At 37.1% G+C, this 13775-nt stretch overlaps 1 protein-coding gene across 1 annotated transcript; it reads right to left on the bottom strand.

Moving 5' to 3' along the window:
- Window positions 1–1896: 1896 nt before the first annotated feature.
- On the bottom strand, window positions 1897–7475 carry LOC149130568 (uncharacterized). The gene has a single exon (XM_089344035.1). The coding sequence runs from the start codon at window positions 7446–7448 to the stop codon at window positions 3255–3257; it is 4194 nt and encodes a 1397-aa protein (XP_089200161.1). The 5' UTR covers window positions 7449–7475; the 3' UTR covers window positions 1897–3254.
- Window positions 7476–13775: the final 6300 nt, after the last annotated feature.

Here is a 13775-nt window from a genome sequence, read left to right on the forward strand (position 1 = left end):
TTTTTGGCAATCCTTCGATAAAACTCGACAATTCACTTCGGATGTCTTCGTGACGTGTTTGCGTGCTTGTTCTTGTGTATGTTATGTATGTGTTGTGGAATACAGATATAAGAGTAATTTTCCGCAGTAATATGAGGACAAAGTAATTCATGTGAAATTAAAATGTCTGTTTTTTAAAAACTTTTTTCGAATTTTCTTTTTCAATCAATCTACGTAGGAATATACAGAGATTAAAAATATGGAAAAAAAATAAGCACAAATTAAAAATTCCACCAGTAGTACCGCTGTCTAAAAGTGAAAATGAACAGTTGTTTTGTTTTATTTCACATGAATTACTTTGTCCTTACATTACTGCGGGAAATTACTCCGAAAGAAATATTTGCAGAAAGGCGAGTAGATTGGATTACATTATGTTATCGCAGTCTTGGCTGTTATTTCTAGCATGTGAATAGTCTGCTTGAAGGCCTGTTATTTCATTTGTTTGTCATTTAACTGCGGCCATGCTGGAGTACCGCATTTAGCCGAACAGATCGACCCTCAGGACTCATTGTAAGCCTAGTACTTATTCTATCGGTCTCTTTGGCAAAAATACTCATAACTCGAACGCTTAACCCTAAAACCAGTACAAACGCACGAACGATATCATAAATAACTACCGCCGATAGTTGTTGACAAACAACGGCACTAATTTTATTCAAGGGAAAAGATCCCATTACACCGCACAACGTGTTGTTGACAATCCACAGCAGTGATTGTTTTCACCTCAATAGACGTCAGTGATTGGTTGAAATTACCGAAATACAACAATTTTAACACGAAATAACTTTAAAAAGATAAAATTTTCTCAATAACATTAAGAGTAAAAGATGCTTTATATGACACATTCTACCAGTGTCCCAAGTTTGCGTGAAAAAACCCGACAAGCCAAGTGAGACAAATCCAAGGCCTCTGCCAGGGATGTAGCTAGCCCATTTATGCGTACCTTTCCTCCATTGGACACTACACTCCGCTTGCAAAGACCTGTTGAGGCAAGTGAAATCGAAATCGAACTAAATCTGACGACTGGCCTCCATGCCAACGTCTCCTCCATTGGACACTAAACTCTACTTGCGAAGACCTGTTGGGGCAAGCAAAAGCGAAATCATGATAGCACCACCATTCAAGCGTGATTGTTACCAGCGTCACTTTCCTGGCACTTGTGCCGCAGCTTCGCGTTCCTGGCACGTGAAAAGTCATTCGAGCGAGATCGTTGCCAGTGCCGCTGGACTGGCTCCTGTGCAGGTGGCATGTAAAATACACCATTTTGATCGTGGCCGTTGCCAGTACCACCTGACTGACCTTCGTGCCAGTGACATGTAAAAGCACCCGCTACACTCTCGGAGTGGTTGGCGTTACGAAGGGCATCCAGCTGTAGAAACTCTGCCAAATCAGATTGGAGCCTGGTGTAGCCATCCGGTTCACCAGTCCTCAGTCAAATCGTCCAACCCATGCTAGCATGGCAAGTGGACATTAAACGATGATGATGGTGATATACATATATATATACACACACATACATTTATATACATATTTGATTTAAACTGCAAAATTATCCCAGAACTGTTACGCATTCTTTTACTTGTTTCAGTGATTTGAATGCGGCCATGCTGGAGCACCTCTTTATGTGTGTGTGTATATATATATTCAAAAGTGAGTTCATATTTGTTTATAGCCTTATTTCTATACATACATTCCTAAATATGTGTGTATACATATAAATACATGTACATATACTGTATATAAATATACACACACAAAGAGAGTGTGTTGAGGAATGTTACTATGTAGAATGCAATGTATGTGATGCAGGTCAATTCCTGGGTGAAGCTATTTACAATAATAATAAGAAGAAGAAGATTGAAGTTTAATATTTCTGGAAATATTTTATTTGTCATAATGAAAGAAAGCAAAAGATTGACGTCCAGGAATAATTCCAAAAACCATCAAAGAATTTTCTGAAACATCCAAACCAAGAACTTCATAGACTTCATTTTCATCCTTCTTGAGGGGGAAGTATTTTGGATTTTCGTCAGATTTCAGGATTTTAATATCTTCAGATGTTTCCTCTTGAATATGTCCAGGTATTTCGTAAATATTGTTTTCTTTATCTGTTATATAAACACATTCACCAATTATGGTTAAATGATGTGATGCAATATAATATCCCTGACCAGAAGATATTCTTTCTTTTATTCTTATCCTCCTCACCAAAGACTTTTCCCTGAACCATTCCACAAAACACCATTCATCCCAATTTCCAGACTCCTTCTTTATCTCCCTCCTCACAACAACAACATCACCAAAAGATGTGACAACCACATCCTCCACCACTGAATCTCCCTCCAACCTTAAATATCTCTCCGTTTCCCCACGACACACTTCATCTTTACATTTCCCATCTTTCATATCAACCACATCCACATAATAAGAGTCAAAGGTGTCAGGGTCTTCGCAATAATAGTAAACCTTGTTGTTCTTCCATATTCTTTCGTATGTCTTGTCTCTCTCTTCTTGAGTTATGTCTCTAATATAATGACCACCACACACGAGTTGATTGCCGTTGTATTTATAAATCCTGTTGTAGTATTTCTCAGTTCTGATGGTTTTTAAACGACAGAGATCCCTGTTGAAGACCCTCATTTCTCTCCCAAAGGCGACAATGAAACATTCATCTGTCCACCGACATATGTCCAGTGGTTCTTCTTCTTGTTGTTCATGTTGAAGTATGTCCACTGTTGTTGTTGTTGTTGTTCTGATTAATGTGAGACTTTCTCGAAATATCAGCACACTCACATTCTCATCTAACTTAACTAGTTTACTGTTCCGGTCCCTAATGTCCATCAAATCATAATTAACAGGTTCCCCGAATGCAGGAATGGAAAAAGGGACCATTGCTGTTCTATATGGCAGTCTCCTCACTGATATTTCATCAATTCCTGAATTACTAATCTCCGCTATGTAATTACCACATCTCACCTTTAATCTACCTTTACTAATTATTTCACCTGATTTACCTCTTCTTCTTCTTCTTCCTCCATCTCCATCTTCATCTTCTCCACTGTATTCCAGTTTATTAATTGATTCATTACTGAATATTTCCTTGTTCGTTTCAGATGTAATGGAAGGGAAACAAAGACCAAAATCAAGATTTAATAACGACACAGATTCCAGAATGTTCACTTGGTCCCCATCAATCTTTATGCAATGACATTCAATCAATTCAATATGTTGACACCAGTAAATACCCCCCCCCCCACTTTTCTCCATATTACACCATAAGGGACGAGACTTGACCAAGCTTTAGATTTCTTCAAATCTTTTCCATTCAGTTGAAATATTTCTTTTCTTTTAGGAACTGTGGCCATTATGTGTGTTTCTTGTGTAAAACACACACCACCAACTAAACTTGCCACATTTCTGTGACATAGCAACTCCCCATCTTCATCAAATATTTTAACATTTCCATTATTGGCTTTTTCACACACAACTGTTTTTCCTTCATCAGAAATATCAAAATCTTTTACTTGAACAGGAAATTCGTCCGTTTGTAAACGAGCAACTGGGAAGCTTTCTCGATTCACCATAAACAACCCTTCAACATAAAATTCATTAATTCTTCCCCACTTGGGACTTCCAACAAACCTTGGTCCTTTACAGTTTATACTGGAGAAATCCACTATAGCTTTATAAATTCTTTGATTTAAAAATATTCTCTTGTATTCCCCATTCGGGTTCAAACACAAGATGTTTTTATATTGAGATAAACCTAAATATTTCTCCCACCCACCCTGAATGTACAAAAAACTGTCATCAATTGTCATCCTGTCATCAACACCATAAGTATACATCGTGTAGTGTCTGATTGAATGTAAATATTGACCATCACTGTTGAAGAAAATGATGACATCTTCAGCAGTAATATTAATATCCTGGATGTCATCAAGAAAATAATTTCCATCTTTGTTTCTCCTTATTAATGGTTCAGGTATGTCTATTTGTTTTATTTCCTTCGCATTCGAATGTATTTCATTAATATCAACAAAATACAGATGACATTCATCAAACCATCTACTAAGAACCAGTTGATTGTTTGATAAAGAAGCCATACATTTATATTTATTTCTCGTTTGGTAAATTACCAACGACAATGGAAATTCCATTTTTAATATCAACAGTTGGTTTTCCCAATTCGTAATGACTAGTGTGTTTGACTGCCATCGACACATTCTAATATAGTGATAAACATTCAATTTGATAGAATCCAAAAGTTCACCATCCAATGTGAATATCGCAATGTTTCCATTCCTCCATTCACATCCTGCAATTAAATTATTTTCAGTTATAACCAAATAATCGATCTGCACTGGTCCTTTGTCTCCTAAATGTTGAGGGAAAGGAATACGTTTAGCTTTATCAGAAACTGTCAGATCCTGTAGATATAAAGAAGAAGACAACATTTCACTGAGAGAAATGTTTCTGGAAAATACATCTACCAGGTCGATATAATAATTAAGTTGATTATTTGTAACGAGATCATTAACCAACAAATTATGATCGTTTATAGCAAACATACGGCTGTTCTCTATAAGATATACAAACATTTGGTCAATAGATCCACCGTAGAGATTGAGGGGACGTTTCACTTGGGACATTAAAACACTGGGGACCATCTTAATACTACAAGGATGATGATCACCAGTGCCATGACCACCACCACTATTGAGCTTGAACAAAGCTTCTATTTTAGACTTTAAAACACTGATACTACCATCACTACTACTACTACTACTACCATCACTGCCACTACTCTGACGACGTGCACCGCCATGACCACCACCATCTATTCTAGTGTTGTACTGAAATGCTTTTCCCCTAGTAACAATTAATAGTTTTTCTGTTTTCTTGTTTATTGATAAGGATTTCACAAAAAAAGGGATATTAATTGTCTTAATTGTTTCAACTTGATTATGATAATTGATGGCTAAAATATCCAAATGTGATGGTTTATCGCAATAACAAACAATTTCACATTCACCCATCTTACACACCCGTACATAAGGCTGCCTTAATGATACACTTCTCACTGTCTTTGATAGGTTTCCGATGACCCTTAATTGTTTCTGTAGAGGTAATGTGACACCTAACTGATTAGAATCCCATCGACATATATCCGTAGCTGTAGACGGCAGAGATAATCTCGACACAATGTCTCCTTCATTAGAAATGTATAACAAGCAATCATGGTTGATGTCGGACACCACCAACTGTCCATTCTCAAGATTACATATTTCGCCAATGACAAGTTTTTTGTCATTCTCCTTTTCTTTGAGTCGTATATTTAAATTTCTGATATAAGGATTTTTCAGGTGTAAACAACAACCAGACGACTGGTCCTGATACTTGTAAAGAAGGACCCTGTTGAGTTGAGTGTCTGGTAGATAAACAGTTCCTTGGAAAACAGCAATGTGAGGGTGAACAGGGAAAGGCAGTTGCCACTGCCATTTCATTTCTCCATATATATCATAGCATATCAGAATAGAGTGTCTCTTGAAGAGGACATAAAAATAAACATTATCAGAGTAGATGTGATGAGGGTAGCCATAGAATGGAAGGTATTTTTGAAAAAGTTCTTCACCACATGTCGAATAAAATACCATTTTATTTTCGCTTCCATCTACAACTACAAAATTAATTGGAGTTGCAGCAATAGTGACATTATAATGTCCCAGAGAAATTCTTTCAATAATGTCAACTTTATCTTCGTTGATCAATAGGATATGAACCTCGTTTTTGTTTTCAGTGGTGGTCACAGCTAAACACTTATTTGATACAATATGACATATTTTCCTGTAATCAGTTTGGACCTTTATTAAAGGACCTTTTATTTCACGATAAAATACCAGGAATCTGTTTGCGTTTATTCTACAACAGAAAGAAGGAAGCTCAAGGAAAACTAAATTATGTTGGTTAATTATTTCCCCAGTCTCAGTGAATAAAAAAGCTTTGTTATTCCTGTAAATTATTAATATAGAAAATGTAAACATAGGTAGAATATTTGTGATGTTGTAGCAATCCTCAATATCAATATAGTCTTTTAAACTGGGGGTAGGTAGCTGGTGGTTGTATGACAGTTTGGGCCAAAAGTCTTTATTTGTTTCAATGGCATGTGGTTTGCCAAAATAATCTGTTACCAAAATGGTATCTTTAGCAACAGAAATAGAGCGGCATTTCCTGCCAATGTCCCTCTTTGTCACACCACCTTTAGCCGAAATCTTGTAAATAATTTGTCCCTGGAGGACATAGAAATAGCTTTGGTACAGAAAGATTTTACTTGGGAGGTGCAGAGAATGGGTCTCTACCTCCCATAACCGTTGGCCATCCATATTGTAACAGATTACTCTGTTAATACTGGAAAATGTAATTAAAAGTATATTCTGGACACCTACAGTAATATCTGTAGCTGCTTCTTTGGTAATGAATTGGTGTTTAATTCTATTCTCCTCCCAATCAATTTGGTAAACAGTCTTACCAAACATTTCTACACCTATAAGTGTAGAATGTTCCAAGTAAGCAACCAAATATAACCCCAACTGTATGTTTTTAATCTTGAAACTTGTGGGGCTGATAATGAGAATCATTTCTTGGAAGGGGAGGGTGGCTAGAACCATGTCTTGACCAATTCTGGTGAAACTGGTGACAGAAGATGGACAATGGACATCATTTCTGTCACCGTCTCTTGTCACACAACATATTGTCATACAATGGTGGGAATATGTCATCACTCCCTCCTCTATGATGACAATATTGGATATTGCTTTGATTTTGTCAAATTCTTCTCCAGATTCTTCGATCTTCGCTTCTCTGGTTACAACTGGGCAAAGAGGTCGAAATTTAGTGATTATTTTTGGTGGCTCAATGGTTTTGTGTTTGTCTTGTAGAATATTTCTCTGTAAATAGTGTTCCAGGAACAATTCTAGTTTTCCAAAAATAATATATTGTTGATTGTAATCGTTTTTTTTAATGTCTTTCATCAAAATTTGTATTCTCTGTGTAAAATCTTTTAGAAAAGTATTTTTATCCATTCCTATACTTTTTAAAAAAGTACAAATTTCTTCCCGAGAATTTTTCAACAAATTCATTTTGTCTTCATATGCATTGAATCTTGTATACAATATGTGTTTGTCCAAAATATTTTGTCTTCCCATTACTTCCTTCTTTTCATGGTCTCCTTTATGTTTTTTTTGTTTTGTTGTTGACTGAGATGAAGCTCGTTTCTCTGACATTTCTCTCCTTGAACCATCATCTCTCTCATATTTACACCTTTGATGGTCAACTCCTTCTCCATACCTTTTTGCTTTTGAGTCCATTAAAGCCCTTTTCTGAGGGGTAGGTTTTGCTTGGTCTTCCATGGTGAATCTGTAATGAAATATAAGGAAAACATTTAGCTTTGTGAAAATATTAAAGTTTCAGGGAGATGATGTTTACTTCATTATTTGAAACACACGAACAAAACTTTTATGTATTTCTGTCAGCAAATTAATCTTGTCTAATTAATATTTAAACAACTTTCTGTTGTAATAATAATGATTAGAATTAAACAACTTATCACAATCTATTTTAAGACATATTAATAAGCTTCATTAATTACATGGAATTTAAATATTAGCAATAATTATATTCACTGGAAATGATATTTTCGTTCAACATCACAAATTAATAGTCATGTGTGGTTTAGATTTATTTAACAATAATTAGTCAAAGAGATTCCCCTGCTCCAAAAGTACTCAATAACGAGACACTCCATGCTGTAGAGAAAATTAACTTTAATTGGTATACATGCTATATTATGTTCCAACACACAGCAATCATGTTCAAACTTCGTTAACATGGAGCAATTAGCAAAACATAGACTTCATGTTTCATAGACATTTGTCAGATACAAGACAGACTGAACATTTTGCTTATTAGATGGAATATAAGTATTACTAATGATTATATGTGCTGGAAATGATGGGACCGTTGTGGTTGGCTTGGTTTCCATCATATTTACCTGGATTAAGAGATATCAATAAAATTGTAGATGAAACTGTTCTTAACCTGACAAATGCTGTAAATCTCTCAACATTCCAATATAATCCACACAATTATCATAGACAACATTGATTAACTTGGAAAGCTTATCAAAAGATGGGCTTTCATATAATCACACTGATACACAACATGGTGAGAGGATCGTTATTATTTGTTCCTGATTGAGATAATTGGTTAATGAATAAGCCTAATTAATGAAAGGTAGGTTCATCTAAATTGTATTCAATATAAGGGACAATGTTTAGGTAGCAATGAGAAAGATGTGTTTGTATAAAAAAGGGGTTTGGCAGGTGAAGTGTGTTTTGTTTTGTGTTAGGTGAGGAGATATAACTTGGTGTAGTTTATTATGAAGTATTGGGGGTTTAATGAGGTAGATTAGGAAATATTGGTGGGGTGTTTAACGACATTCTGGTGACTCATCATCATCAGAATGATCCTCCACCCCCTCCTTGGTCTATAAAATAATGATTGTTACTCTACAGACCCCAGGAGGAATGAAAAGTAAAAGTGACCTTCTTCAGGATGTCAGCTCTTTGAATATACATGGACTAAACAACAACATATTTTTGGAAAAAGCTGGATAAGGCTATGTTGTTGTTGACAACAAAGTTTATAAAGAGAAAACCAGATAATTGCAAATATTTCAACTGTAAAATTAAATTGGAATTAATACAAAAACTGTCATAATAATTATATTAGACTTTAATCTAATTGTATACGTATTTATATACACATGCATACATATATATGAATGAATGTGTATAATATATACACAAAGATGCACATACATATATTTATACAGCCATATGTATGTATGACCTTTCATCATTTTACCCCCACTTTCCATGCTGGAATAGGTTGAATGGTTCAAAGAATATCTTGCCTGAAGTTACATTTTCTGGTTTTCTTTCTACAGCTGGATGCTCTTCCTGACACCAACCACTGCACAAAAGTGCACTGGGTGCATCTTATGGCGCCGTCACTAGAGATGATTGCCATGTCCTTGACAAAACTAAAGGTCCCCCTTTATCTCCGGCCTTCACATATACCTTGGGATGAGGGTAATAAATATATGGAAAGAGGGGTTGAGTGTTGGGGAGAGACTCAGGTAGGTCCAGTAACATCCCTAGTTTCATTGGAAGAATGGTGAAGAGAAGAGATTTACTGCCAGTCTTTGTCACAGCAATAAGATAGAGTAAAAAGAAGAAGGGAGAGTGATTGAGAGATGAAAGATAGAGGTAGGGGTGATAGGGGCATGGCAGTAGGGACACAGGTGACAGTGACATGGGGGATATGAAGGATGCGTGATATTGGAAGTGAATGATAAGTTGTGTGTTAGAGGGGTGAGTGATAGGGGTGTGATAAATATGAGAGGGTAGCAAAAGGGCTGAAGGTGTGTAGACTATATATATATATATATATATCAATAGTAATAAAAATGTAAAATTAATTAATCAATAATTAATGATTTTACCAAGTAGTTTAGTATGTTAATATAACCTTATTAGGTAAAATCATACAAATATTCTATAATTATAAACATAATTATAATCAGGTGTCAGCTAATTGCTTCGCCAGGCACTGAATTTTGAAATAGGAGTTAAAATACGGATAGCGGATTTGGTAATACCCTGGATGTTATCTCTCAACACCTTCCTCTGACGCTTGGCGCCTCCTTTTCCCAAACCTTTTCCTCCTTTACCACGTCCAGACATATTTTCAATATATACTTATACAGAAATACTGCGATATGATAGCGAATGCTTTCAGTCGCAAGTATCAATATACAGTATGCAGACTTAGTAGAGAAGACTACAACTTACAGATCACGTGTCTGAATCAGCGAATCACAGCAAAGCGTTCAGCGTTCAGCAGTTGATTACATCAGCACCAGCCCCTAACTGGTTCTTATGTTATCAATCCCAAAAGGACGAGAGGCAAAGTCAACATTGGCAGAATTTGGTGGAATAAACACCAGTTACACAACTCCAATATGTAACTGGTACTTATTGAATTGACCCCAAAAGGATGAAAGGCAAAGTCGACCTTGGTGAAATTTGAACTCAGACCGTTGTAGCAAACGAGTCATAATAATAATAATGGTTTCAAATTTTAACACAAAGCCAGCAGTTTCAGAGGAGCAGGTAAGCTGAATACATCGACCCCAGAACTCAAAAGGCACTTATTTTATCAACTCTGAAAGAATGGAAGTTGACGTCGGCAACATTTGAACTCAGAACGTAAAGACAACCAAAATGCTGCCAAGCATTTTACCCAGCATGCTAACTATTCTGCCAGCTCACCACCTACAACATCATCATCATCATCATCATAATAATAATAATAAACAAGAACAACAACAACCCTACTTTTCCTATTTTATATCCTTCATATGACCCCGTTTACTTTCATCTCTCCCTCTCTCATTCACTGTCTCCCTTTAAATATCAACTATAACATTTCATTTCCCTTCTTTTACCTAAACATATATATGATGTGTGTGTGTGTGTATATATATGTACATATATATATATATATATATATATGTATATATATATGTGAATAGATGTATGTATGTATATGTATATATATGTATGTGTATATATATATATGTATATATATGTGTGTATATATATATATATATATATATATATATATATATATATGTATATATATATATATATATTTTATTTATTTATTTATGTGTTTCAGCCAAGTGGCTGTGGTCATGCTGGTGCACCACCGTGATTTTCACGTTCCTTGCATGGCTCTTCTCCCCCACCTGACATGATCCAATCAAGAGTTTTGATGGCACATCTGGTGTATAAGAGAATTTGACATAGCTGCCCTAAGCTGCGTCTCATTACGAGCCATTGGTTCGTCTGGTATCGTGGAGAGGAAAGTGTCAAGTTTTGTCTTGAAGACCTCCGCATCCATGTCTTGCATGTCTCTCAAATGTTTTGGCAGGGCATTGAAGAGCTGAGGTCCTCTGAAACCGAGGCTGCTGCAGTATCTCGTTCTTATGTGAGATGCAGTGGACGGTACCTTTGGCATCATGCAGTGGCGACCCGTGCGGGCATTCCTGTAGTACTTGATGCCAAAGTTTGGCACCAGTCCTTCCAGTATTTTCCATATGTATATTATTACATATCTCTCCCACCTGCGCTCCAGGGAGTAGAGACCTAGTGCCTTCAGTAGCTCCCTGTAGTTCATCTGTTGGACTGTGGCGATCTTTTTTGTATAGTGCCTCTGAATTGCCTCGAGTTCTGCTGTCCGCTTAACACTGTGTGGTGACCACAACTGAGAGCAATAGTCTAGGCGGCTCAGAACAAATGTCTTCTACAGAGTCAACATGACTTTTTGATCCCTTGTACGGAATGTCCTCAGTATCCACCCTGCCAGTTGTCTGCACTTTGCTGTCAACTTGACAATGTGCATGTGAAATGATGCATCACTACACATGTTGATGCCCAGATCTCTTACTGTTTGTGGTTCTGGGATTGCAGTACCTCCAGGCCCTGTGTATGCCAGTTGGGAGGTACTTGTGGTCTTGTAGCGCAGTGCTTGAAATTTTTTTGCATTGAACTGCATATTATTTTGCTCTGCCCACTCATATATTGCATTTAGGTCATTCTGCAGGCTTACAATATCATCAGGATTCTTTATTGCCTGAGATATCTTTGTGTCATCAGCATAGCTAGTGACAGTGGCTCTCCGAGTGACCGTGGGCATGTCCAGAAGGGCCACTATGAACAGTAGTGGCCCCAGAACAGTTCCTTGTGGAACACCGCTCAATATTTGTGTTTCCCTAGATAGTTCTCCATTGGCTGCAACTGTCTGACTTTTACCATTCAGGAAGTCATGCAGCCACTCTCCTAATTTACCAGCTATGCCAAGGTTTCGCAGCTTGTGACATATCAAGCCATGATCAACTTTGTCAAAGGCTTTTGCAAAGTCGAGATATATCACATGAACATTTGAATGGTCAAGTAGCTGCTTCAGGACCCAGTCATAATGCTGCAAGAGCTGCTTGAGGCAGCTTCTACCTGGACGGAAACCATGCTGGGTCTCATTCAGCAAGTCATTTTCTTCTAGGAACGCAATCAATCTCCTGACAATTCGTTCCATGACTTTGCTAATATGTGAAATCAGAGAGATGGGCCTGTAGTTCCCAGCCTCTGCTCTGCTTCCACCTTTATGGATAGGACATATGGTGCCTTCCTTCAGCTTTTTGGGAAGTTTACCATTTGCAAGGAAACTCTGGAAGAGTATCCGGAGTGGTCCTGCTAGTTCTTGTTTACACGACTTTAAGAGGACAGCTGGGAAACCATCGGGGCCAGTTGCCGAATTTGAGCTCATTTCATTTATGGCAGCTATCACATCTTCCTCTTCAATGTCGATGTAGGTAATGGATGCAGTCTTTTTCTGCTGAGTGCTATTGTCAAAGAAATCAGCTGGGTTTTTTATCTGCATGTGACTCAGAGGAGAAGTAAAGACACTCTTGAATTGTGTACTGAGCACTTCACTTATCTATGTGGGATCTGCAGTCAGTGAGCCATTAGGCAGAAATAGGGGTCCTATCTTATATTATACTGTACCATAGCAGTCTCCTTTGCAAATCTATAGAAAGCCTTGGGGTTTGTTTTTATGCTTTCTACTGCTCTCTTCTCCTTCTCTGCTCTCTCCTTTTCATGGGAGAGTTTAGTTTTGTTTTCTATTTCTAATAGTGTTAGTTTTAATTTAGCCCTTTTCCTATCCTCCAGTTCTCTATTTAACTGGTTTGAGACCTTTGTTCTGTGTCTCATAAGGATTTTCCTGTCTCTAGGAATTCTATTGGCATGTTTGCTGGTCTTTCTATATGGCACGTATTTGGTGCATATGTCTTGTATGGTTGACATAAAATGACTTAGTTTGAGGTCATTGTCTTGTATAGAAAGGCTGTCATGCCAGTTTTGATTTCGAATCTCTCTGCGAATTGACTTCCAGTCCGCCCTGTGGAAATTCAGGTTGGATATTGCTTGAGTCCTCCTGGTGGGGTGGGTGTCAGTGGGTTGTTTAGGACCATACATAGTTAATTCTATAATGTTATGATCTGAGAGAGATGTGGGCGTTATTTTCACATTATGGATTAGGCTCACATTGTTTGTGAAGCAGAGATCTAAAATATTGCTTCCCCTGGTTGTTTGGAGTATCACTTGTTCCATGAACAGCATGTTGGATAGTTCTAGCAATGATTTTGCCTGGCTTTGTTCATGCAGTGACATCCCAGAGAGGATGTGACCTTCAGGCCATTTAACATTTGGGAGGTTAAAGTCGCCTAGGAAAAGTATATTGATGTGTTGGTCCAGATTTGTCAGGACCTCTTCTATGCGTCTGAGGCTGTCCTCAAATTTACCTTCCTGCTTTGCGGTATTTGGTGGACGGTATGTTGAGCATACAACTACATCAATTTGTTTTATGTGTACTATTAAAGTATCACATACAGAGTTTGAGTGTGATAGTAGTAGTAGGGGTGTGACATCTTCTCGGATGTACATTGCAACTCCCCCATGACTTCTATCCCTTCTGTCTGTTCAGAGTACGGCATACTCTGGTATATATATATATATATACATATATATATATATACATATATATATATACAT

This window comes from Octopus bimaculoides, chromosome 28 (genome assembly GCF_046866305.1).
Source record: "Octopus bimaculoides isolate indiv1 chromosome 28, ASM4686630v1, whole genome shotgun sequence".
NCBI lineage: Eukaryota > Metazoa > Mollusca > Cephalopoda > Octopoda > Octopodidae > Octopus > Octopus bimaculoides.